The sequence below is a fragment of the Megascapheus bottae genome, chromosome 23 (assembly GCF_031878675.1).
Source record: "Megascapheus bottae isolate mThoBot1 chromosome 23, mThoBot2.hap1, whole genome shotgun sequence".
Classification (NCBI taxonomy): Eukaryota; Metazoa; Chordata; class Mammalia; order Rodentia; family Geomyidae; genus Megascapheus; species Megascapheus bottae.
This window is the reverse complement of record NC_143531.1, coordinates 6,711,972-6,739,475: the sequence shown is the minus strand read 5'-3', so window position 1 is coordinate 6,739,475 and position 27,504 is coordinate 6,711,972. Positions and strand designations below refer to the sequence as shown.

General features: G+C 35.9%; 1 protein-coding gene across 1 annotated transcript in view; it reads right to left on the bottom strand.

Annotated features, from left to right (window-relative positions):
* Positions 1-27,504, bottom strand: part of Ndst4 (N-deacetylase and N-sulfotransferase 4) — a 270,436-nt gene that overhangs the window by 23,186 nt on the left and 219,746 nt on the right. The window contains exon 7 of the mRNA XM_090356655.1: positions 10,945-11,127. Within this exon, the coding sequence (XP_090212781.1) occupies positions 10,945-11,127 (183 nt within the window). The remainder of the gene's footprint in view (positions 1-10,944; positions 11,128-27,504) is intronic.

Genomic DNA, 27,504 nt, shown 5'->3' with positions numbered 1-27,504 from the left:
TCCCAGTATTTGAATCCTTGGCAGGTTACATTACTTTCCTGTCTGGGGTGGCTTTGGATTGCGATCCTCAGATCTTAGCCTCTTGAGTAGCTTGGATTACAGGTATGAGCTACAAACACAGTCCTCAACTCTAGCTTTTGCAATAGGTAAGTTCTCTCATTTATGCTTATTAAATTTCTCCTCTGAGTAAAGAGTAGAGACCAGAGTTGGTATTTTCTTAGTTTATTTAAATGATAGTCTCTGTATACTTAGTAAAGTTAGAAAAACAGTGGGCTATCCTGTGTCACTGGTGACAGGAAGTCTCATCTGTGAGATCATTCCTGCTCATGTTGAGCTATGCTGTTTATAGCCATTTAACTGGAGTACAGCATCTTTCTCACTCTGATGGATGGTTGCAAGACAGATTAAATAAAATCTTTACAAAAAACAGTATAGTTAATATATCTTGACATGAAAGAGAGTTTGTCTTGTCTCTGACACATAAATCCCTTCCCTTTGATATATAATAATATGAGTTGTATCTGTTTGTACTCTTCGAGATGCTAGGATGATGGTAGATTATCAACTAATATTTTCCAAATGTTACCATTTTGCTCTTCTAAATGTTTTTCTTATCAATCCTCCAATTTAAATTACTTCAGCACTTCCTAGAGGTACATTAGGGTATTTGGCTTTTTATTCTTCCATTTCAGTGGATTATTTTCTTTATCAATATGTCCCTTCTAGGTTGTGATATTTTAGCATTTTTCAGAAGCATATATTTCTTCTTTCCTCTCTTTATTGGACATATTTCTTCTTGCTTGCTGTCACAACCTTATTAACAGAGTATTTACATTTCTCTCTCTGTGTGTATGTGTGTGTTAGAAAGGGTTTAAACTATCCCTAGCCAGTTTTCCTTATAGTTTCTAAATATTTGATAATCAACAGACATAATATCCAACTTTTATTGATCACCTTGTATATTCCAAGTATCTGCCTGAGTTAGATTACTTCTAATCCTCAAAGCAACCTGATAAGATAGAAATTATTATCCCTTCCCTGTAGCCAAGGAAGCTGAGATGCAAGGTGTTTCATTTTCTTCATGCTGAAGGTTACCCAGAAAGTTAGTTTTTGTTTTTGATTTGAAATCTCAAACCTGTCTAAACTCTGTGTGTGTGAGTGTGTGTGTGTGTGTGTGTGTGTGTGTGTGTGTGTGTGTGTGTGTGTTGTTTTACCAATCATTTGGAAGGTCACTGTGCCTTCTCAGGGAAATGTTAAACCTTTCTCTGTACTTTTGTACCTGTTCTATTGCTATTGTTTTAAGTTTAAAAGTCAGAAAGTTACAGAGCAATTATGTACATCCCTTTTCATTCCTCAATCGGATTATTTTCTGAAAATCTAAAGCCGCTATAATAGTCATTTACTACTTCAGATGCAGTGCTGAAGACACCCTTACACTTTGAAAAAGGAATTCAGTTAAAGTTGCTCTAGGCAGCTGTGGCTGCAGGGCCACGATGATGAGCGTGCTCAGAATTTAGCTTTCATGGCAAAAAAGTAAGGCAGGTAGTTTCATAGAAGAAATATATCCATATATATTTAGGTATATTAGATATATTCATATTATATATCAGAGACAAGCTTAGTGTTATTTGGACACAAGTAAGATAGGCATAAAATACTCTGAAGCAGTCAGAAAGGTATAGAAAAGGCAGTATGCAACATGTGTTTGCATATATATATACACATATACGCACATGTATGTATAAATATATGTATATATACGTATATATGAAAAGTGAACTAGGGAAATTGAGGAGATGAGTGGGAGATGGAAAAATGGAGAAGAAGAATGGAAAAGGTTATGGCGGTCATGATGCATTATAGTTGCCAATTTATGAAAAGTGAATTAATTAGTAAAAGAGAAAGGCCAGTACATTTTGACATGATTATGTTCCTTAGAAGGCCCACAAAGCATCTTTTTCTTTTCCAAAGAAACCAAAATTGAAAGGTGCAATCAAACTAATAGCATTACCTATCTTATTTCGAAGTCCATATTGTCACAGATACACAAAATTGCCTTTTGTTCCTCTTAGATCTACTTATCTTAGGGCTACATTTATTTCATTTTGGCTTTTAAAAATCACTATGGTGTTTATTACCTCTCCACAGCCTTCCTCATCAAGTATAGCAGTGGTTCAACTTGAGGTTGATTTGCCCATCAGTATTAATAACCCGGACCTAACAAAACCCTAATGTAACCCTAATGGGTGTGACACTAAAAACACCTGGTGCTGTGTGTGATTAAAGGAGTAGTGTGGTATGTAAAAACCTTGTCAAAATTATTGCTTTCCACCTCAATGTATCTCTCTTATTTACTGTGGTTAAAAGGATGTTATAAAAGATATTCAAAAGTTATTCCTTTTCCCCCATAAATGGCTATGTTGTTAAATTTTCTTCTGCTTGCTAAGTTTTGCATTGCACGTGCATATAAACATCATATTTCTTCTTCTTTCTTTTTCTTTTCTCAGGCTCTGAGTTTCTTTTTGCTCAAGGTTAGCACTCTACCACTTGAGCCACAGTGCCATTTCTGGCTTTTTCTGTTTCTGTGGTACTTGAACCCAAGGTCTCATGCATGCTAGGCAAGCAATCTACCACTAAGCCCCATTCCTAGCCCGAAATATCATTTTTTTCTGAAGCTGCCATGTGACTTTCAAATTTTTTTTTTCATTGTTGCTGAAACCTCTAATAAAATCCATGTTCATTGAAGAAGTGCTGAGGTATTGCAGTGGGCTAGCAGTATTTATTTCCAGTGCTTCAATCAACAGACCCTCATGGAAAAAGTCTAAACCCAACACCATTTCACCATTTTCTGCTGCCACTTGAGCTCCACATAAAACCCTCTGAGCCCCTCATTCTGTTCGGAGTGCACTGAGTCATAAAGACTCACTGTCCACTACCTATTGTTCCATCTTGAATTCTGTTTATTAGATCTCTTTTTAAAAATCAAGCTACCTTAATTTACAGAGTAATATAAAGGCCAGCACTGGGAGTGAGGTTGGATAGACAAGGACAAATCTCTCTCTGAGTCTTGGACAAGATACAGGTTGTTTTATGTATAAAACTCCGCCAATTTATTCTAGGTATCAATGTATTTTCTATACTCATATTTTTCAAAAGCAAGTAGTTTTAGTGTCTTCCCACTAAATATTCCCATAGTAAAACTTAGAAGGTGCACAGTAGTTCTGTTTTTCTGCCTGTAAACAGGTATTGCACCCTCATCCAGTACTCATTATTATTATTATTATTCCAGTTTTATGAATATATTGGCAGGTAAAACAAACAGGCAACTTAGTGGACAAAACTGGTTCTTTAATTTAGGAGTCGATATAATAATAAAGTTATTAGAAGATTTTGTAAGACATACACCTAAAATAATTTCTTTGTGTTGTCATTATAGTTGAATCAGGTGTTTAAATACACTTTATTTTAAAACAATATTCTTTTGTTAGTACTGGAGTTTGAACTGAAGTTCTTATACTTGTTAAGCAAGCATTCTACTACTTTTGCTATTGCCCTGGCCATTTTATTTTAAAAATTAATTAATTAGTTACTTTGTTAGAATCATGTGCTTCATTTTTTTTCTTTTTTCCATATATTTTTATTGTAATTAATAGAAGGGTTACATTATATTCACCAGACAAACATTGATATCCTTTCTCATGTCTTGGTCCCCATTCCCCTCCCCTCACTCCCACCCATCATCTGTTTTCCACCTTCCCTATCCACTTTCAAATAACCAAATAAGCATATATACAATATATCAGATAACAAGGTGAAATATTGTAATAATATGAGATAACCGAGGGACAGCAAAAGAGATGAGAGATAACATAGTATGTGAAGGACAACAATCACTCATTATAGAGTCATGTGTTTTCTACTCAGGCTGACCTTGATCTGTGATTTTCCTACCTCTGACTCTTCTATAGTTGGGATTTCAGACATGTAACAAAATGCTAGTTTATTTTCTGAAACAGAGTCTAGCTGACTTTTTGTCTCCAATGAACTGAAAACACAAGATTGAATGCAATTTCAACTTCCTAAGTCGTTGCGACTAAAAGCATCCTATTTCCATGTTGATTTTTAGTTCAAAAAGTATGAAAATATTGTAACTTTTTAAGGGACAACTCTCTTTAAGAGAGAGCAAGTGGTGTGTGCAGAAAATTTGACACTAGACAAGTACATATTCCTGACTGATTGACAGGAAAGGAAAAACCCAAGACTTGTGTCACCATCTTTTTTAGATATCATAGTGTCTGACAGCTTTCTATCATCAAAACAGTGAAGTGCTTCATTGGAAATTAAAAATAAAATCCTGAGAAGTTATTTCAATATATTTGAGGGATATTTCTGAAAGGTGAAATAGATGTTGCCAAATAAGGAAAAAGCTGAAACTTGGCAGTATAGAGAACAACGTTGATATGAAACAAATAAATATTTAAGATACAGGGCCGGGAGTTTGGCCTAGTGGTTAAAGTGCTTGTCTAGCATGCACGAAGACCCGGGTTCGATTCCTCGGTACCATATACCTAGAAAAAAGCCAGAAGTGGTGCTGAGGCTCAAGTGGTAGAGCTCTAGCCTTGAGAAAGTCCAAGGACAGTGCTCAGGCCCTGAGCTCAAGCCCAGGACTGGCAAAAAATAATAATAATAATAAATAAATAAATATTTAAGATAATGATGAAGTCTCTCTAATTCCTCTCATCTATGACAGCACTGAAATCTAGAGCTGAGTGATGGTGTTTCACACCTATAATTTGAGCTACTCAAGAGGCTGAGACCTGAGGATCATGGTTCAAAGCAAGCTGGGCCACAAAAGTCTGTGAGGCTCTTATGTTCAATTAAGAGAAAAAAATGCTAGAAGTGGAGTTGTGTGGCTCAAGTGGCAGAACAGTAGATTTGAGTGAAACAGCTCAGGGGCTGAATTCAAGTCCCAGGACCAGTATAAAACACACACACACACACACACACACTTGCAGAATTTATACTTGTCATTTCACTAGAAAGACTAAAAGACAAATAAAAGTGACAGCAATAAAATCACAAAAAACCCCAAACCTAATTATAGTACTTCTGACATACTTTCCCAAAAGTGGACTAATTATTACAGATAGTGTGTTGCTTATTGTCAGACTCAGAGACACTGTCATATTTTATTTGAAGATCTAACCCTTCACAAACTTGAACCACTCAAAGTTCTCTCTCACAGGTAGATTCATTTCCTAACTTGACCTAGGTAATTCTGTTGTGTCCTGAAGAAAAGACTTTTATTGTTCTCTGTCATGGCCAACATTTTTCTCTTGTCATTTCATTCTTGTCCTTGGTTGTTATTGCCAGTTTCTCCTTACTGCCAATCAAATCCAAATTACTACGAGTTTCTCAAGCTTCCCCACTGACCTCCACCTGTTCCTTAATGTTATTTTCCATCAAACTCCTGCCTGTATCCAGGAAACAAGCGTGGTACCTCTGCTGTTCTAGGAATATTTCTGCTTCTAAATTCTGTCATATCTTAATAGAAGAGGCTTTGGGTCTATGTTAGGATATGACATGATATTCTAATGAGAGAGAATATTGTATTATATAAGGTTTAGAATTACCAATATCAAACAAACAAACAACAAAGGAATCCATCGATTCAATTTCTAAGATTTTCATGAATTGGTGTATGACAAGCACATGTATACAATACTGGATGGTCAGGGGTATAATGGAATTCTAAAAGTTATAAATTGTTACAGTGGGGAATAAATGTGACAATATTTTAGATAACATAACTAAGCATGTTAACAAAGACTTAAGAAAAAAACAGAAACTATGATTATTATGATTATTATTATTATTAATCAGAGTGGTTGCTTAAAAGTTCCTGCCTTGGCTTAGTGGCTTGGCTCTTGCTAATGAAAAAAAGAACTGCCTTGGAATAAGGAGGGATTTCTGGAGTGCAATGTTTGCCTTTTAACTGTATTTTCCCCCCAAGTTGGAATTAAGACACACCTCAGAAAACACACTGCAGACTGTTCAAGAAATAGCAGAGGATATGTGTATGTTTTGAGATTCCTGTGTACTGTTCTTGTTACTTCAGTGTCTTTTAATGGTCATTTTATGTAAATATATCTTATCCTCTTCCAACTAGCCAATCAGCAGATTATGAATCTGAGTTGAATAATCTGAGGCCGAGGGGTGGAGCTGGCTGTTAGGTGTAAATAGAGGTGGAGAGCAGCTGCCTGCTTGTTCTGTAGACTGACTTGCCAGATTTCTGCCTTGCTGAGACAATTCTTTGTATTTGTGTGTATTTCTTTGATTTCTTTTTTTCTTTTTTTTTTTTGCCAGTCATGTTGCTTGAACTCAGGGACTGGGTTCTGTCCCCAAACCTCTCTGTGTTCAGGGCCAATCGTATACCATTTGAGCCCCAGTTCCACTTCCAGCTTTTTTCTGTTTCTGTAGTACTAGGAAATTGAACCCAGGGTTTTATGCATGCTAGACAAGCACTCTACCAGTAAGCCTCATTCCCAGAACTCCGGTTATTCTTTTTTTTCTTTTTCATATATGTTTTATTGTAATTAATAGAAAGGTTACATTACATTCACCAGATAGAAGGTGCATTACTTCACAAATATTGATACCCTTTCTCCTATCTTGGTCCCTATTTCCCTCCCCCCACCCCAGCCCCTCATCTTGTTTTCCCCCCTTATTCTTGTAGTGCTTATTTATCACAGAAGCTATTGTGATATTTTTTTGTTCCATTAGGATAAAGATATTCTTTTAAATAGGTATTTCCAAAGTTTAATGAGTTCAAATGTCACTTTCTTTAGAAATAATAGTTTATCTCTGAAATGTTATTAAGAGAAAATCACTGACTTTTGCTTTATGTAAATGCAAAACCACCAAAGTCTTCCTGGAGCAGTGGACTTTAATCTAGGCTTATCCCCTCTAAACTAGCTACCTTAGCACCCCACATTCAATCCCCCTCAGTGTCATCCATTTCTTCAGCAACAGGAAAAGGTTCAGTTAGATGTCCCTAACTTCTCCTGCTCTTGCAATCTGTAATTCTCCGTGTCAGAAAATCCATTACTCCAACAGACACAAATTGATAAAAGCGACAGTGTGTGTATGCCACTGGGTCTTGTGATTTGTTTATGTCATAGGATTCAAATCTCATCATTTCTAACTGGAGCTGGATGCTTTGATGGGGTTGAACAGCCGAGGTTAGCAGGCTCTGTGTCGCTTTGCTGCACCCTGGCCCTAGAGACAGAGGCAGGGAGAGAGAGAAGGGGAAGAGAGAGAAGGGAGAGAGGGGGGGAGGGAGAGAGAGGGACAGAGAGAGAGGGAGAGAGAGAGAAAGAGAGAGGGAGAGAGAGAGAGAGAGAGAGAGAGAGAGAGAGAGAGAGAGAGAGAGAGAGAGGGGGGGGGAGGGAGAGAGAGAGAGAGAGAGAGGGAGGGAGGGAGGGAGGGAGGGAGGGAGGGGGGGGGAGGGAGAGAGAGAGAGAGAGAGAGAGAGAGAGAGAGAGAGAGAGAGAGAGAGAGAGAGAGAGAGAGAGAGAGAGAGAGAGAGAGAGAGAGAGTCGCGATGCATGGCTATTTGAGCATTCCCCTGGTCACACAGGCAAGCAGGAATCCACATCACGCTTGGCATATTTGCTGATACAAGACTCCAGAGTGACTGAGTGAAGATGGAGACAGAGCTAACCTGACAGTTTGAGAGCTTAAAAGCATCATTAATGCTTATGCAAGGACTTGAGCTTTCCATGTGAAGGCTCTTATACTAAGAATTTAAACAGGAAAGTAAAAAAAAGAAACCATCCCTTCATGATTACCTGTAAACACAATACAGATATAAATTAGTAAGTATCTGTGACTGCAACTTTACGACATATATAATGGGGACTAAATGGATGAGAAAGCACTCAATGGAGTAAACTCCATGGGTATCCACAGCATACAATTCTGCATTCATTTGCTCTGGAAAATCAGTTTCCCAAGAGAGAAGAGCACAAATGTATTTGTGTGGGGTGGTGGGGGAGCGCGCATGTGTGTGTGTGTGTGTGTGTGTGTGTGTGTGTGTGTGTGTGGCTATTTATCATGTAGTACTCATATTGCACTTTTTAATTAAGTGACACAACAGTTTCACATATATAGTAGCTAGTGCTAATGAAAATGTACAGACAGAACCCAAAGAAATTAAATAGATGTGAAAATTATCATTTGGCACTTTTTTTCTTATTATTGGAAGCAATGCAGAAGTGTGAATTGAAAACCTAAAAGAAAATAATGGTCATTTTCTTTCCATTTAAAAATAAAATGGCCAAAATAAAAGTGAAATGTATGAATACAGAAATGTACTTGAGTGGTGCATATATAACAGTGACAGAAACATAACTTTTTGTGTCCTCCTGGAAGATAAATGAGCTATAAAAATTTTACCAATAAGTACACATTTTATTTAAATGATTTTAAAGATTAAATTCATATGCCTACAGCTCATTTGCTATTACAGATATAAATATGAAAGAACAGATAAGGAAAGTATTAAATATTTTATCACTACCCTACCAGTTACAGATTTTTTTTTCGGAGATCACATCTGATTGGCAAAGCTTATCTAATTTTCAGAGATAAGATGACTGTGACTAAAATCTTGTGTAACTAATTTCCTCTTGAACCGAACTGCTCTTCTCTTTTCAATTTCTTGTTTTTCAATTTAAATACACTTGAGTGCATATGACACTCAGTTATAGAAAATATTTGTCACATGATACATTCTTTTCAGTCTAAAAGGAACTGCATACATAATACAATCACATGATAGCAAAATGAGTCTTGTAGTAAAAATTTCATCTTCATTCTAACTTTTGAATATATACATACTCCTAAATTTATAACAATATTAATAACTAAATTGATAAACTCGGGAATATTTCCTGGGTCATTTTATTATTAATTTGGTTACTCTAAATTTAATTATTAATTTATTTATTTTAATGTTTTAAATGCTTATTAGCTGTGCTTGAACTAAGAACGTCTCAGGAATTGACTATGATGCTTTTTAAAATTAAACTGTGAAGCCAAGCATTGCTGGTTCATGGCTGTCATCTTCAGGAGGCTGAGATAAAATGATTGTGGTTGAAATCCAATGTAAACGGAAAGGCCTAGGAGACTCTTATCTTCAAATAACCACCAACATCTGGAAATGCAGATGTGGCTCAAATGGTACAGCACCTGCCTTGAGCAAAACCTGAGTGTCTAGGTTCTAAGTTCAAGCCCCAGAACCAGCACATAAATAAATAAAGTTATTAACACTTTCAAATGTTTTATTTATAGGTTCACATGTTTTTCTTATTTCTTCAAAATTATATAGATCTATAAAGAACAATTCCATTTCCCAATTCTAATTTGTACCATCAATTAACTGGCACAGAGTTTTATAATTTTATATTTAGTAAGTAATTAGCCAGTACTTAGAATCATCATGTTGACCAAATTATATTAGAGCTGGCTTGGTTTGTGTATATTTATGCCTTACAAAATAACAGTCAGGGATATCCAAACATCAACAAAGAATATGTTGTATATTCATATGGTACCAAAAATACAACTTAATATTTTTTTTAAAAACTTTTATTTTACAGAAGGAAAAGAATAAGTAAAACTTGAGGTTGTTGCCAAATTCTTCATATTTAAACTCATCAAAACCTTTATTGATTTAACTGCTCTTTTTATTATTATATTATAAATGTATTTCATATAACAATGGATGAGTAAAAGGAAGATTCAGGAATCAGTGTTTGATCAATTATGTAAAAATGTGTCAGTCATTCACTATAACCATGGGACACCATAGATTCCCTTCATAAATTCAACATTTGGAATACCTTTCCATAGTCATACAACTACACTTTTATTTGTCTAATTGATACACTAAACACAAAGCTGTGCAAACACTTACTGGAGTAGAGCAATTAGAAAATGAAGCTAATTATAAACATGTGGCGAAGGGACTACTGGATAATCATGAGAATAAAATATGATTTATGGTAGCAGTTGGATTAAAACCCATGTCAGTGAAAACTCCTTTGCTGAACTGGAGTAACTAATCCCTTGCTCAGGAATTAAATGTTGCATAAATTCTCCAAGGTGGAAATTGAATAGCTTGGAACACGATACACGCGGTAAAAAGACTCGAAGGGAGAAACAGAGCATGGCAAACAAACTGATTCATGGCTATTTCTCCATAACGATGTGGCCACTTTTCTCCTTAGCATGGGACAGCTGCTCTCTGCAGCTGATTGATCTGAAGGGTCGATGCAACCTGATGCATAAAGAAAGAAGAAAGTGGATGCAGCATTTCTTAGCTGACTGCTCTTGAGTAGAGACCGTATATTTGACCAATCCCAGCTAAATGTCTCGCATAAAGCTGCATTACTAGTTAAAGCATACCTGAAAGCAACGATTCTCTCTCTCATCAGTAAGTCTAGTGTTAGTGGACAATAACCTATAGTTAAACAAGACATACTAGAGACAGTAAATATGCAAGGTGAAAACCACTCATCTTTGTATGTACATAGAATTGCTCTCATGTGCAAGAAAACCTAGCTATTGGGTCTTATAAGGAAGAAGCTCTATTTTTCTCCCTCCTGCGATCCAATGCTAAGCATTTTACTTCTAGTTCCTCTTCATGCCACATGCAAGTTTAAACTTCATAGCTTGAAGAATACACTGACAATCAAACACCATCCTCAATGCAAAAATCTTCAAAAGCAATCAGCTAAACAAAAGGGTTGACCAAAATATACCCACTAAATCCATGAGAAAAAGTATACAAAATTAGTATTATTATTGATGAGGATAATACGATTGGTTAAAGGAGAGATTGCCTCCCTCCTTCCCCAGTAGAGAATACAGAAGGGTTACCTGCCAGAGTGGATCTTTCTGCTCCGGGAAGAGCTCAAAGTACTTGTGGGCCAGTTGTACTGGAGGCAGAGTTTGCAATTTCAGGTTGGTCCAGCTGTGCACGAAGTTAGCCAAATTCACAAAGGTGTATAACCCTAGGCGGTCATTTCCATAGTTAGATAAATGGGTCATAAAAATGCTGATCTGAAAGATAAAGTAAAAATGACCTCAGAATAGCATACACTTAGACTCAAGAGTGACAGCACCAATTGCAAGAAGTACCTTATTGAAGAATTTTGGGGGGAGAAAAATTAATTATCTTTTTAAGTGAAGTACCATACATGTGACTTCTGCACTGAAATAACACTTAAGTTCACTCTTAAAATAGAAGACCTGAGCATTCTCTCACTGCTCAAAGTAAGGCATGATGTTCAATGTAAATTTTATTTATTTTTTCTTATAGTGAAACCAATATCATCAAGTCCCCAAATCTAATGATTTCTAGACTAGCGAGGAGACAGATCAGTCATAAATCAAAACATTTTTTACTGATCATTTTGGATGTAGATCAAATACAAATTAACATGGAATCAGTCTGCTGTGAATTTCTTTGTCGCCTAATGGTGATTTTGTTTTGTTCTGCAATTAAGTAAAAAGGAATACTGGGGAATATTTGAGGAGATATCTATGATTAACCTCATCAAAGGATTAAATGATATAGACATGTACCTAATATCACACGACTCCACAAATATATAACATATTTATATGTTAATGGGCCTGCTAAAATTTAATTTAAAAACTCAATCTTTGCATGTATTTAGCCAAATTTCTGTCTGTATTTTCTAATTCTTTTGCAAGTTTTCAGACATCATCCTCGCTCAAAACACTATGACATTGCAGTGTTACTCTTTTTGACACCAAAGACTAAGGAAAAATAAAATATAGATTCTTCTTAGAAATCCATCAATTTGTATGTATTTAAAGACAAAACCCACCAAACAGGCTATGAAGCAGGAATTAAAAATGGTAAACCAAGTAGAAATTGCCTAAAATTCATCTTAATTACAGGGACTGCATATGCCAATTTATAGAAGATACTTCAGCATTTTCTTAAAGTACTTTTGATTTGTTCCTAACCTCCCAATGTTTTCAAATAAGTTTTAGAAACTCCTTTTGGCTTATCTGTACTCATATATAAACAAATAACTGAAGTATTATAGTGAACTACTCTCTTAACTTCATTATTAAAGTAAGAAAGACTTGTGTTACAACTTATACTACTTAGGCAAATATCTGAAATTGAAGCATAAACCATTTTAGAGGAAAGTCAAAGTAGCTCATGGCCAATATTTTCTGTGGATGCTCACTTTCTTACTTAGGAGGTTATATGAATTGATATGGTTGCTTGGGTTATTTGGAAGGAAAAAAATAAAGGTTGGTATACAGTATTCATACTATCAATTTTCATTTCTTACAAAAGTAGCTTCAGCAAAGGTTATGCAGCAGACCTTTTCTGCTCAAAATAGAATATATCATTGTATAACCCTAAATGCTCTAAACAGAGGTCTTTTATCTTAAAAACAATAAAAGCATTATCTTGCACCAAAATGTATTGAACAATATTCTGTCAAGGAATTATTAAAGAGCAATTTTATTGTTTGAATGGCCTTTTTAATCGTTGTCTTTCTATTTCACTAAAATATTTGAAAGGACTCTCTGAGAAATGTGTAACCAAATTATCAGTTACTCCTCAACCATTGCTAAAAATTAGGAAGGAGATTATGAGAATTTGGCTCTTTGTCCTTAGTGCCTCTAAGTTACAAAAATAATACTTAAAATTATATAGTGCTAATATCCTATAGTAGGCATGGTTCTCAGCACACCACAAATTGAATTTAATTAAAACCTCACGATGTTCTTTCAAGGTAGGTTTTCTGATTGTCTCCTTTATAGATAAAGAAACTAAGTCACAGAGAAGTTAGGTAATTTAGGCTATGTCTAACATTTAATTAACTCCATATTGGAATTCAAACTTGGGAAATCAGATTCCTAAATCTAATACTCAGTATTCCTGCTATCTTCCACCAACCAAGACTATATATTTAATAGCATGCCATTATTATTTTCCATTTGCCTCTTTAAAATGATAACATTTCTCTAAGAGTAAGTGAAGAAGTTACAGAAGTACTATGGTTGCCAACTTACAGTTTTTCTTTTGAAATAGAATTGCAAAGTGATTTGTTTCAGAATCTTAAATGAAAACTTTCTAAGACAATGAGGGTTTGAAATGATGAGCTAGTACCAAAGGAATGAAAACTTACCTTGAAGGTAAACACAATTGTTACATCTCTTTTCCTTCTCTTACCCTCTAGTGCTATAATCAAAGATATATATATATATACATATTTAAAAATGACAAAGTTTATTTAAAAGAATATTCTTTACATGGAATGTGTAGGTAGCAACTTGAGTAAAATCCTCCAATGGTAGTTGGCACAGTGAAGTTACTTGCAATTCATGTAGTATCATTTAAACAAGCTTAGGGGTTCTGAGTCCTTGCTTTGTACATCATGCAGACCTTCACTCTTGAGCTCTTTTTTATCTCAAAAAGAAGTGTCCTTTTTGCAGGACTTAATTACATACTGTCTAGAACTTTCCACAGTATCAGTAGTTGACAGCCATCTAATTGCATTTTTTGTCCTGAGAATTTCTTTTATAATCACCACAAAATAATATGCATTTCATCCCAATAAGTGTGCATTTATCTCATGTCGCTACTGTAATTAAGAAATAAGACAGTGTAAGTAGTATGCATCAGGATAATTATAGTTTCCCAGGACTAAAATTATTCTGAAAAAAACCTGACTGCAGTCTGAGTGCCTGAAAAAAAATTACAACTGTCCTAGAAATATACCAGCTGCCCTCTAGTCTTGTTATTTTTAAGATCTAATTTTAAGGCAATTCTAAATACCTGAAGTCTGATATAATTATAAGCAAATACCCACTTTGGGAATACTGTGAAGATTATTTTTATATCACAGGCAAATCGACATTGTCACTTCATTAGGTTATTAACATAATGATTAAATGATTTTTGAAGTAGAACAGTTGAAGTATCATTTCCAAGATTTCCTTAGGAGAATTTTCTTTTAAGAAAGACATAGAGGGTTGGTCCAGTAAAGGGAGAGGCAGGGAGGAGAATGCAGTCACAAATTCAGTGTGCATTATACAAAATTAAGAAGAGTGAAGGAAGAGGAGGGTGAGGAGGGATGGATGAGAATATGGAAATGAGTAGTATTGTTCAGGATGTATTATATTCATAAACTGCTTGGTTAAATGGAAACTACAGAGGAAGAATAAAATGAAAAAGGAGGAGGAGGAGCAGGAGGAGGAGGAGGAGGAGGAGGAAGAAGAGGAGGAGGAGGAGAAGAAGAAAAAAGAAGAAGAAGAAGAAGAAGAAGAAGAAGAAGAAGAAGAAGAAGAAGAAGACAGACTACTACTACTACTAATAATAATAAAGAGGTATAAAAATTAATGCAGAGCAATGGAGAACCTGGCCTTTGAAAGAAAGCAGAATTGGGCACCGTGTGGCAATTGGCTGGGGAAGCAGCTGCATTGAGTTTCTCTTTGCTGAGCAAAATAATGGAGTTAGCCCTGGCCACAAAGTTGTTGTCAACATTGTGTTAGACAGTCCGTGCTCATGCTTTACTGGATAGAAACAAATTAGTGCTGGTGTATGGTCAATTGACTGCACTTTACAAAGAAAAAATTGCAAACACAGCTTTGCCATGCATATCTGGGTAGGTAAAAGCACCTTTTGTGCAGGCAGAGCATTTTAGTCTAGTATTTCTGGACAAATGGCTTGTTTAAAAAAGAATTTTTTAATAAGTTTCAGAGAATATAGAAAACAAGGCAAACAAAGAATATCGGTTGAGGCCTACAGAAAAGAAGTCAAAGGATATTCAGGATAGGATAGTGAGAAATAAAGTGTTGCCAGAGTTAGAATATATTTCTCCTATTCCTTCCATGACAGTCCTCTGATTATCCTACCCCTTTATTTAATTAGTTTGATAATACTAATTTTTATTTATTATGGTCTAAGAAGACTTTTGCTGAGCATTTCCAAAAATTATCACTGGGATGCCTAGGCGTGAATTGTTTGTATATGCAAGGCATTATACCTGAAAGCAGCTTAGAGCTAGGCATTAACAAAACAGTTACCTTTCATATGGAAAAGACTGACAAAGTTTTCTTATTCAATGAATCACTTCAGCAATGAGATATCAAGTATTCCAGCTACAGCTGGTCTTGCAGAGTGTCCTGTCTGGACTCAATTACCTAACCTGCTTCATTCACCGAGGCCTTGGCTTTGGTGATTCACTAATCCTCAAGTCTCAAGGCCAACCATGTTCATTGCAGCATTATTTACCATAGCTCAGATGGGCAACCAATCCAGATACCTTTCAGTCGATGAATATATGTGGTATATATACACACAATGGAATCCCGTGCTGCCATCAGAAAGAATGACATAGCTGCATTTGTAAGCAAATCGAAACACTTGGAAAAAAATCATATTTAGTGAAGTAAGCCAGACTCAACGACATATAGGCTCCATAGTTCTCCTCATTGGTAATAATTATCATATGTCTGGGATTTTCCTATCAGTGGATCACAATATCTCAAAAGCTGTGTGCATATGACCACCTAGGATGAGGCTAAGCAAAATGAACTCCAGGATATGAAAGTGAGAGATTTTTCTTTGTGTTTGTTGTTTTTAATATACTATGTGAAGATCTTTCTTTTTTTTCCTTTCTTATTTTCCCTCTATGGTTTATCCCCTATTTTCATTGTATCTGATTTAGGTACCTGATGCATCATATATATGTTTATTTGAATTGGAAATAGAAGGGAAAACAACAAAATGATGAGACAAAGAGTGAACCAGTGTAACAGTGATACTCACAGAACAATATGTTAGAATGAATTTGACAATGTTTGACAAGAAATGTACTCACTACCTCATGCATGCAACTGTAACCTCTGTGTACATCACCCTTTACATCACAATAAAATTAAATTTAAAAAAGTCTCAAGGTCCTTAGCTCCATTATAATCCAACATAAACCAAGTTTAAATTCTTCCTTTTGTCTGTTTTAAGACTATACTCCTAGTCTAGCAATTAATCAGAAAAAAAATGGGTTTTTTTGTTAATCTGTTACTAGATACAATCTGTAAGGCCTTGACTTAGGGAAGCTCTTCATATTTCAGGTCAATTTAATGATTATGACTACAGTTCAAGGGAAACTGAGCTTTTCAAGGATTGTATACACCTGCAATCCTGTCATTGAGGAGGCTAAGGCAGGAGGATCCTGAGCTTGAGATTATCTTGGAAAAAAAGGCTTGACAAGATTCCAATTATGACTGTGTATAAATCTGGATATTAGGGAACTGAGTAAAAATAAACACTAAGAGCAATCCTTGCCTATAGGTTAAGTTATTGTCATGGTAACAAATGGAATATTGGTGAATTAATTGAGTTGCAATTACACACTTATTTTTTATTTTTTTCAGCATTGGGGTCTTCTGTGTAGCTCATGTTTGGCCTTGAATCTGTGATCATAGTACCCTCTGCCTCTTCAGTGCTAGAATCCCAGCAACCACACCCAGCTCTAATTATTCTTGATAGCATTTTGTGTTGCCTCCATCATAAATGAAGATCCAAAAATGTACAGAAAAAGAAGGGTAGGAGAAAAAAGATAGCAGCCTGGTTTTATCTTTATGAAGCATCAGTACCCAAGGTTGAGTTTACATATTTTCACCCGACAAGACCAAAACAATTTCCTCACAATTTGCTACTGACTGTGACGACAGTCACAATGAGATTTGAAATGGTAAGGCTGTGAATCAGAACAGCTGGGATTTTTTACACTGTATCGTAATCTGCAATGTTAAATCACTTTATGGAGAACGTACTTTTTTAGTTAAAATGCATTCCTAAAAGTAGTTGGTTGTATCTTACACTGAACTTAAAAATCACTTGGAAAGCACATGCTCCATAGCACATACAGAAAGCCACATAGCTAAGTAGAGCAGACATGAAGCTGGTTCTAAGTTTCCTCTGCCATGCTTCTACAGTACCCCATGTTCTCCATGAATCACCAAACACTACCAGTGGGTTTCCATTTCAAGCCTCTCTGACAGTCTACCGTGCCCCTCTTCACCACGATGCCGCTGTGTTTAAAAATATGTCCATTAGCTTGTTAAATTATTGATTAGGCTTTTAGTTCTCATAAAAACCTGAAGATAGATGGACTACAAGAAAAATTATCCAGAAGACTCAACTTAGCCATTGGATTCATGTTTTTTTTTCACATAAAATGGAATTTAGCTCTTTCTGCTTTTCTGCATAGGGGCCTGAGCCACACTAGAGATACCAAGAATTATGATCATACATAATATTACAAATTTGTATGCAGAAGTACATCATTAAAACACAATTGTTAGCCATAAATTGTAGTCGTCCAACCTATACTACCGTCAGTTTGAGTCAACTAAAATCTTGAACTCCTGGCTTGATTTAATGTAAAAGTAAGTAAAAATGGTATTCAATAATAATTACAGTATTCTTTTGCTCCATCTGAACATGAAAATTAGTTATTGAGACTTTTTTACTCTCAAAAAATTGAAACAGGAATTGAAATGGTTAGTTAATGGGTGAATTTTTCTTCACAAGTATTAGAGAATTATAAAAATGCTCACTTCAATAATAAAACTTTACTAAGACTTGTAATCAAATCAGGGCCTCCTAATGTTGCTCGTTCTTGTTTTCCTTGGAGGGTAGCTCTGTCAGTTTTGAACCAGGCTTCTGGTGGAGATTCAAACATGTTGGTATACCTGTGCTGGCTTTGAACAATGATTTCCAGATGTTAGTTGGGATCAGAGTGATGAGACACCAGCACCCAGCTACAAGGTAAGCCCATGTTTATTTCCCTTTGTATTTCTTGAATTGCTTCAGTGAGGTTTTTTTAATTCTTATTTTAGAGATCCGATGAATTGGACGATCCGTCTGAGGTCATAGATGAGATTCTAGACAATCTAGCACAAACTAGTCAAGAAGTGTACACTGAAAAAAGACGTGCTAAGAAGTTTGACCTTGTTATTTTAATCACAAACACACACACACACAAAAAAAAAAAGACAGAAAAAAGATCAGTTATAATGATTCCAGAATCTGTTGTTCTTTCATATAATTTTACATGAACCCTCTGAGTGAAAAGTTTGTCAAATTTTCTTGTTTTTCTACTTTCTCTCTTCTGGTTTTAATTATGTCATAGATTTTTAACAGTATTCACATGCAATTAGCAATATGTTGATTGTGAAATTTTTCTTACCACTATTGATGTAAGTATATTTCCATATTTAATTATTAGAAATAGTGGAAATGAAAGCTTTCTACATAGATTTAGAACTGTAAGTAGGTAGATCAGCTAACAAATGACACGAGACATTCTAATAAACTTTGCAGAAAAACCACATTTCCATTTAAGACTTCTCTTAGTTTACTTAAAAGAGAAATTAATCCTAGCTACTCTTAGCTGCTTAGGAGGTTGAGAGTTGAGGCTCAAAGCCAGCCTGGGCAGGAGAGTTTGTGAGACTCTTTATTTACAATTAAGTAGCAAAAGAAAAACAAAATAAAAAACAAACTGTAACCCCTCTATGCATTACAATAAAAATAAATAAATAAAAATAGTAAAGAAAGAAATAATTTATCCACACACACACACAAAAGTCAAAAGTGGAGCTGTGATTCCCATGATTGAATGCTAACGTTGAGTAAAAAAGCTCAGGGACAGAATTCAGGACATGATCTTAAGCCCCAGGGGAGACAGAGAGAAATAGAGAAAAAGACAGACAGATAGATGGACAAAGACACAAAAACAAATCAGAGACACAGAGACAGAGCCAGACAGAAACACAAAGAAACTGAGAGACAGGAAGATTAAAGTTTTCCCTGAGTGAAATAGACATACTTGTGCTATGGAAGTAGAAATTTCATCCAAACTTTCAATCTCAAATCACCACATTTTAGTGATCTACACAGACTTTCTTTTTCATTTTTTGTTGTTTTTCTTTTACTTTTTCTTTCTTTCTTTTTTTTTATTTTGTGGGTCATGGGGCTTGAACTAGACCCTGAGCTCTTCAGCTCAAGGCTACTGCCCTACCCCTTGAGTCAATCCCCACTTTCTGTTTTCTAGAGGTTAATAAGACATGAGTCTCAGGGTCTTTTGTGCCCTGGCTGACTTTGAACCTTTGATCCTCAGACTCCTGAGTAGCTAGGATTACAGGCGTGAGCCATAGCACCTGGCTTACACAAACTTTCTAATATGAATTCCTGTAAGATTTATTGCTAGAAAGGTAAAAAAGAAAAACAGAAAAAAATAACAAGGGAAAAAGGAAAAAAGAAAGAAATAAGGGAGAGAGGAAAGAGGGAAGGAAGGAAGGAAGGAAAGAAGGTGAAAGGGAAAAAAGAAAGGAGGGAAAACTGGGTGGGAAGGAAGAGAGAGTAGCAAAGAAATTTTCACTATTGAATCTTGTAAGCCAGCTGGGCAGGAGAAACGTAGTCCACTAAATTTGGTTTCTTGCATGCCTTTAAATCTCCACTCAGAGCAAATTCTAGTTATTGATCTTACTCAGGATACTTCCCTTACCAGAGGGGCTTTGGGCACCATGTGACTTTCAATGTGGTTTCATATAAGATGTGCAAAACCCACAAGCATTCATAATTAATAATGATTCCTCATTTATGCTTGAACATCCTATACCCTTGACTATTAAAAGAAATCTATTTGCTTTGAGGAAAACTAAGCCTTTTGTTTAATTTAGGAGTATATCTAATGAAGAATATAATGTAAAGTAAATTTTATTATAATAAAATGTATTGTAAGGTAAATACAATATAAATTTTAAAAAGAGACTGATTAAAATATCCAACACATGTTTATTGCATAAGTCAATTTTTCAAAAAAAATGACCACTAGCTACTGTAATACGTTATATGATTTAGTTTGCAAAACCAGGGAAAATATAAAGATAAGATGTGGAACAGAGTGCCTATGCTTAATGATGGGTTCATTATTAAGATATCAATTAATTCCTCTGAATGCCAAGCTTCTTCATTGTGAAGTGAATATCATAATCATTTACAGCTCTTTTGATGCATAAATGTGTTGAGAATATGTCAAAACATAAGTGAAAAAGCTGCATGGAAATTATCATCCTAAGGACATTCACTTAATTTTACAATACTATGAACTTGGGGCAGGAAGTGTTGCCTAGTGGTAAAGTGCTTGCTTAGCTTCCATGAAGCCCTCGATTATTCCTCAGTACCATATACACAGGAAAAAAGAATAAAAAAACAGAAGTGGTGCTGTGGCTCAAGTGGTAGAGCACTAGCCTTGATAAAGCTCAAGTACAGTGCCCAGACCCCCTGAATTTAGGCCTCAGGACTGGCAAAGATCTCAAGGAATACTTCCTATATCCATTGCTTTCTACCTACTGCTTTAGTTTCTTGCAGTAAATTACAGCAGGAAAACAAATGAAAAATTCCAGAAATAACTTTCCTTAAAGAGTATTGTCATTCTCCTTTATTAGTTAATTTCCAGTCTTAGTTAATTTAATTATTCTCTAATTACTTTGTTGCTGTTGACTATCTATATGTCCAAATGTAGAAATTAAGTTTTATCACAGATATATATGCATAGGAAACATTACTGCATGGATGAGGTTTAGCACTGAAGTTTTAGGTATATCCCATATGCAATAAATTTTATAAGCAAGGTCAGTGTCTCTTATTTTTCTGAAATAACCTGACAAATAATATAACTTCCAGATAAACCTTAAAAGATCAGATCATGTTTATCAGAGTTAATATAATTAAGTTTGATTTTGAACACCTGAAAATTTCTCGTAGTCTTGTTGTTGACAAATATATTCAAATTTTATCAGTGAGAATACTTACAGATAACTGCAAGTAAAAATCAATGACAAGAGGGTATTGCTAAATGGAATCCTTTGTTTTGATTTATTTGTTAGTTATTGTTGTTGATATTAGTTCTTGAACCCAGGGTCTGGGTACTGCCCACTGCACTATAGCTTTTCTGCCTAAGGCTGGTGCTATACCACTTGAGCCAACTGCTCCACTTCTAGCTAGTTTTTGGTTAAGTGGAGACAGGTGTCTTCTGGTTAGAATGTCTGTGCTGATGATAGTCTGTCTGAATCTATGATCCTCAGATCCCAGCCTCCTGAGTAGCTCAGACTATCGGTATGAGCCATCAGCACCTGATCCTTTCATTTTAGCAAGCTCATTTTAAGAGTTTCACTTATTAAAATAAATTTTATTATTACTGTAAAGGTGATGTCCATAGGGGTAACAGTTATATAAGTCAGATGAAGAATGCCTTTGTTTTGGGACAGTGTCACCCCTTTCCTCCCTCTCTCCCAGTTTATTCCTCCAGTCCTCATCCACAAGTTTGTACAGTTCACATTCAACAGTGTCCATCCAGCACCACTCCTTCATTTGTTCACCTTCTGTCCCTCCATTTCTCCACCTTCCCTTACTTTCCCAAAGAAATAAACACACATAAGACAAAAACTGCAAAGAAATGAAATAAGCAACCAGGAAAAATGACACTTCTTGTTTCCATTTCTTGGATTTAATTTAAGCACATAGCCTCTGAGGCTTTGTGATCTACTCCTATAAATATCCTCTTTTGGCCTCACTGGGTGACCATGTAGAGACCTGTATGATTTATGCTGTCCCAGTGTGTTTTTTTCTTCCGTCTTTCCTTCCTTCTTTTCCCATTCAGTGTGTTTGCTTGTTCAACCCCCAGACACATAGCCATCTAATATTGGATAAGGAAGTCAAAAACATAGGCTGGAAAGACGACCACCTCTTCACCAAGTGGTGCTGGCAAAACTAGCTATCCATGTGCAGAAAACTGAAGCTAGAACTTTATGTATCACCCAGCACCAGAATAAATTCTAAATGAATCAACTACATCAGTGTAAGGCCAGATACCTTGAAAATATTGCTAGAATAGGTAAGGGAATCACTAGGGCTCCTTGTACCAGTAAAGATCCAGAATGAAAACAAATCAAAGAAAGGCTACATAAATGGGATCACTTTAAACTGAAGAGTTTCCTTTTGAAGAGCTCAAAGAGTAAACTGGACCATACTGTAGCCTGGTACAGTAGGCTGCTTATTTCATTCCACCCTACACATGCCCAAGATGCCCTAGCCACATGCCTGGCCTGCCAGTCCTTATCATGTCCTCTGCTTTCATGCTATTCACTAGTAGACATATTACATACTTGTTCTGTAATCTATTATTTTCTCACTTATATTCCCATGTTAGATTGCAGGAGCTCTCCTGCTTTTGTCCACTAGTGTATCTTTAATGCTTTGTAAAATACAGGACCTATCATAGGCGTGCAGTGAATATTTATTGGAGGAATAAATGTAGCCTCAGTAGAAAATGTGGAATGAACTTAATTGGTTTGTAATTGTTCACCGGATTCTAGAGGCGTGAGGGAAACAAAAATGAGACAAAATGAAACATTCTATCCTACAATCCTGAAAACAGCTGGCAGTTAATAGAATAAGATGAATTGCTAAATTACTTTTTTTTTAATTTGTGTATTCCATTTCTATGATCAGACTAAATTCAACAGAAGTTTCACTTTGCCTCTGATCACTTACCAGAGACCCAGATTTTCAGTCATAATATTTGGTTAGTGAATTATTAAACAAATCAGAACTGTTTTGATTCAACACCGACCGGCATGTAAACACCAATCTTTCTGAAAATAGAATTGGGGGTAACTTTGTCAAAGCAGTTCTAATGGACAGCAGAAGGGCTGCTGATATATCGCAGGGAGAAAGAGCTCTATTTCCATTTTTCTTATACATTTATAGAGGCAAAGCCATTAAAAAGCAATGCAGGTTTGCAAATGTCTTGCTATTGCATATATTTATATTTTGTCTTTCTTTAGTGGCAAGTCAGAGATGTTATTTTTTTAAGGTATTATGGTAATTTCCTCTCAGAGTACTTGATTCTGAACAAATATCACCCAATTTTCCACAAGGGGAGGTAAAAAGGTATTTTCTATTTGAGCTAGTTAGCACTGGTTTTTGTTTGTTTGTTCTTTTGCTTGTTTGTTTTTGTTTGTTCATTTTTAGATAGCATTTCCTTTTTAATGTAACAATAATGTTACATGAAAGTCACCAAAGAAGCCAGGAACCAGTGGCTCATGCCTGTAATCCTGACTAATCAGGAGGTTGAGATCTGAGGCTTGTGGTTGAAAGCCAACCTGGGAAGGAAGATCTGTGAGACACTTATCTCCGATTGACTACTAGAAATGCAGAAGTGTTGCTATAGCTCAAAGTGGTAAAGCATTAGCCTTGAGCAAAACAAGCTCAGTATCATCACTCAGGTCTTGAGTTCAAGTCCCAGGACTGGCAAAAAAAAGTCACGGAACAAGAATCCTCATGGGCCTTTCGGTCACTAAGTGAAACAAATATATCCATTAGCAATATCTGCCAGCTTTTTTAACAGTCTCACATAGAGTGCAAGTGTTTTTGGTGAGAAAAAGTCATGCATCTTAACTTATTCAACAATTAACCAATAAAAAATATTAAATACTTACTATGGGCTTAACAGTCTACTATAAATTGTAGACATAGTTATGAATAAATTATGCATGATTAGGAGGTCAAATACAGAGGATGCACAAAATAAAACAGCATATTATTATAAAAAACCACAGGAAATGTAGTCTATCATCTTCAGTACCACTCTGGTTCTGGGAACTGAGCTATGACTTTCAGGAAGCCATTCTTGTACTGGACCTAAAATCTGAAGGGGAGAGAGAAGCATTTCAGGTTGGAGAAAGGGTAGATGACTGAGGCTGTGGTTTTGTGACAAAGTTTAGGCTTTGATGAAAGGCAATGGATAATAAGGTATCTTAGAAAGAAAAAGCTGCAAAATGTCTTCCTTGCCAATGGTGGCATGAAATAGAAAGGTTAGTTCATCCAGAATTTGTAAATTCTTGAGGGTTTGACATCCAACCCCGAGAACAAAGAGCAATTAGCAAGGGACTTTGGTAGGGAGAGCAATGCTACCGCATGTACAGTTTAAACATAATGGCATCCTGACTGTCTTACAAGGAACAGGAAAGGCTAGATACTGGAAGTCATTCATCAATCAAGCTGGCACTGTAGGCATATGACCAGAAGATAGAGATGATTTGAACTGTTGAAATGTGAAAGGAGAATTGAAGAAATTCAAAGAATACTGAATTATTGAATCCCTAGTAGTCTGTGTTTGACTAGATGTCAAGAATGTAAAAAAAAAAAAATAAGGTCAAAAATAATGATCCTTTCATTTTTGGCTTAGGTAGCTGGATGGATATTCATGAAATTTTACCTAAATTAGAAAAAATGTAGGGCTGAATAAAATTAAAATTTAAGAGAAACAAAAAGCGTTTTAGAGAATAGCTATAAAGAACTCACAAAGGAAGCCCAGATTCACATATGGCTGTGTAAAAGCCTGGGGGGGGCAATATAAATATAAACAAACTCTAATCTGTATGCAATACTACAGCTTTGTTCTAATTATAAGTCAACTGTAGGTAGGAAAGGGAGTAGACAGATGAATTCTAGAAATGAGGACAGTTCAAACCGTATGGAATGGAAGAGAAAAAGGCACAAGGAAAGTCTTTGTAGTTATCAGAGAATAGATTCAAAATGTTGCCTACCAATGTATAAATCATAAATTAGTAACATTTTTAATATTTAAATTGTTTTATTACAAGATAACAAGACAAAGGACAAGGATGAACCAGTGGAACAGTGATATTCCCAAGGCAATATACTGGAAATATACCCTACAATTTGCGCAGGGTAGGAAAGTGGGAGAAAAACCCGGGAAGAGGTAACAATGTACAAGAAGTAATATACTTACTATTTTACGAATGTAACTTTAACCCTTCTATACATCCCTCTGATAATAAAATGAAATAAATATTTTATTAGTCCACTGATTTTATGACAACATGTTGGGCTTATTTTAATGTTTACTCATCTAAGTGCATATTTTAAAGAGTTCAAAAAAAGGCTTGGACTGGGAGTTTGGTCCACTGGTAGAGTGCTTGCCTAGCATGCTCCGAGACCTGGGGTTTGATTCTTTGTACCATATACATAGAAAAAAAGCTGGAAGTGGTGCTGTAGCTCAAGTGATTGAGCTCTTGCCTTGAGAAAAAAAAAACAAGGAGAGGGGCCAGGAGTCTGGCCTAATGGTAGAATGCCTGCCTAACATGCATGAAGACCCAGGTTCGATTCCTCAGTACCACATACATAGCAAAAGGCAGGAAGTGGTGCTGTGGCTCAAGTGGCAGAGTGCTAGCCTTGAGAAAAGTCCAATGACAGTGCTCAGGTCCTGAGCTCAAGCCCACGACTGGCAAAAAAAACAAGGAGACTGCTCAGGTCCTGAGCCCAAGCCCAACACTGGCAGAAAAAAAAAAAGGCTCTTGAACATGTTCTTTGTAAGTATGGAAAAGTAACATGTCTTCTACCTGCTCAGACATCAAAGGAGTCTTCTGAGACATAACAATAAGAGAAGAATCTGCAGTATAGTGTTTCTTTCTTTCTTAGTCCTTTCCTTCCTTCCTTCCTTCCTTCCTTCCTTCGTTTCTTTTTCACCCCTCCCCCTCTCTTTTTTTTCTTTCCAGCTTTTTCTGTGTATGTGTTATAGAGGAATAGAACCCATTAGTTCATGTATGCTAGGTCCTGCTCCCAGACTTTCTTGTATATTTTATATAGAGAAAAAAAAGTGTCCATCATTTTAGTGCAAATACAGCCAAGTGCCAGTGGCTCACATCTGTAAGTGTCTGTAATCTTAGCTACTTATCTGATGATCATAGCTAAAAGACAGACTAGGTAGACCAACATGAGATAGTTTTATTCCCAATTAGCTAGCAAAAAAGTTAAGAAAAGAAAGAAAATGTAAAAAAGAAAAAAGGAAAAGAAAAGGAAGAAAAAAAAGGCAAAATAGAAGTGGCACTGTGGCTCAAATGGTAGTGCACTAGCCTTGAGTAAGAGAATACTTAGAGAGTTCTTTAATGTATGCTAATGCACTGAGTTCAAACCCCAGTATCAGTCCACACAAAATCAAAGTGTAAATAGAAGAACATACTAAAATATACCAATAATGTAATAAATATCAAAAACATATATATTCAAGAATTCAGTAAAGAGTGAATATAAGCAAAAGAAAAAATAATAATAGTGAAAACTTTTTTATAGTTAACCATAATCCTATATTACAGATCCAGAAAGCTTAAAGAATATCATATATGAGAAATGCCAAACAAACATGAAGAAACAACATACCTAAGAAGCCAAAGAAATACAATGCCCTACTTACCTACACACACACACACACATACACACACACACACACATATACACACACACACAAAATTTCAGACCAGGTTCACCAGCTCAAGCTTTAATCATAACAACTTTGGAGGCAGCGATCAGAGGATGGCTGTTTGAGGCCTGCCAGGCATAGAGAAGGCCCCAGAACTCTGCTTCACCCGGTGGCTGGGTGCAGGGGTGTAGGGCTATCACCTGAATTGGCTTGGGAAAGCATCACCTAATCCCCCTGAACTTTTCCTTGATGAAATCTATTTCCTTTCACTAATTTCTGTTTTGAAAATAGCAAGCAGTATCAATCAGATTCCTACAACAACCCAACTTGATTTGGGACCAACTGTGATAGAAATAACAGAGCAGTTTCACACTGCACATATAAAGCCTAAAAATGTAAAATTACTTCTCTGTGTATTACCAGCTCTTCTCTTCTGCTGCCCTGTGATATCTTTTTTCTGTGTATGCAGTAGTGAGGAATCAAACCCAGGTCTTTGTGAATGCTAGGCAAGCACTCTACAGCTAGGCCAAACTCCCGGCACTGCCATGTGATTTTTTACTATTCTCTTTTTATTGATGTAAAAAGGATTCTTTCCTTTCTCCTTCTCCTTTCCTCTTTCTCATCCTTTTATTCTTCCTCTTCCTGCTCTTCCTCCTCCTCCTTTCTTCTTCTTTTCTTCCTCCTCTCCCTCCTCATTCCTTTCCTCTTCATCCTCCTCCTCCTCCTTGTCATAGTCTTTTGATTCTACTAGAATGTTGTTCTATCATTTCCAAGCTGTCAAAATCTTATATGTGAACAAGCTATATTTAAATGGATGAATAACATTGTAAATAAAAACATTCCTGTCAAGTACCCTTTTCTCAAAACCCAAAGAGCTTCATCATTGTGTCTGTCAAAGTAGTTCTTTGAGATTCAAGTGTTTCATGTGTTTCATAGCCTGACAAGCTACCATTACATTACAGATTATAGTCTGCTAATACAGATTAAGAGAGTTCATTCACTGGATATATCTATTAGAACATTTTGGACCTAGTAGCACAACCAACAGCTGCAAGAACACAAAAGGAATGCTGAAAGCCAGATTTTA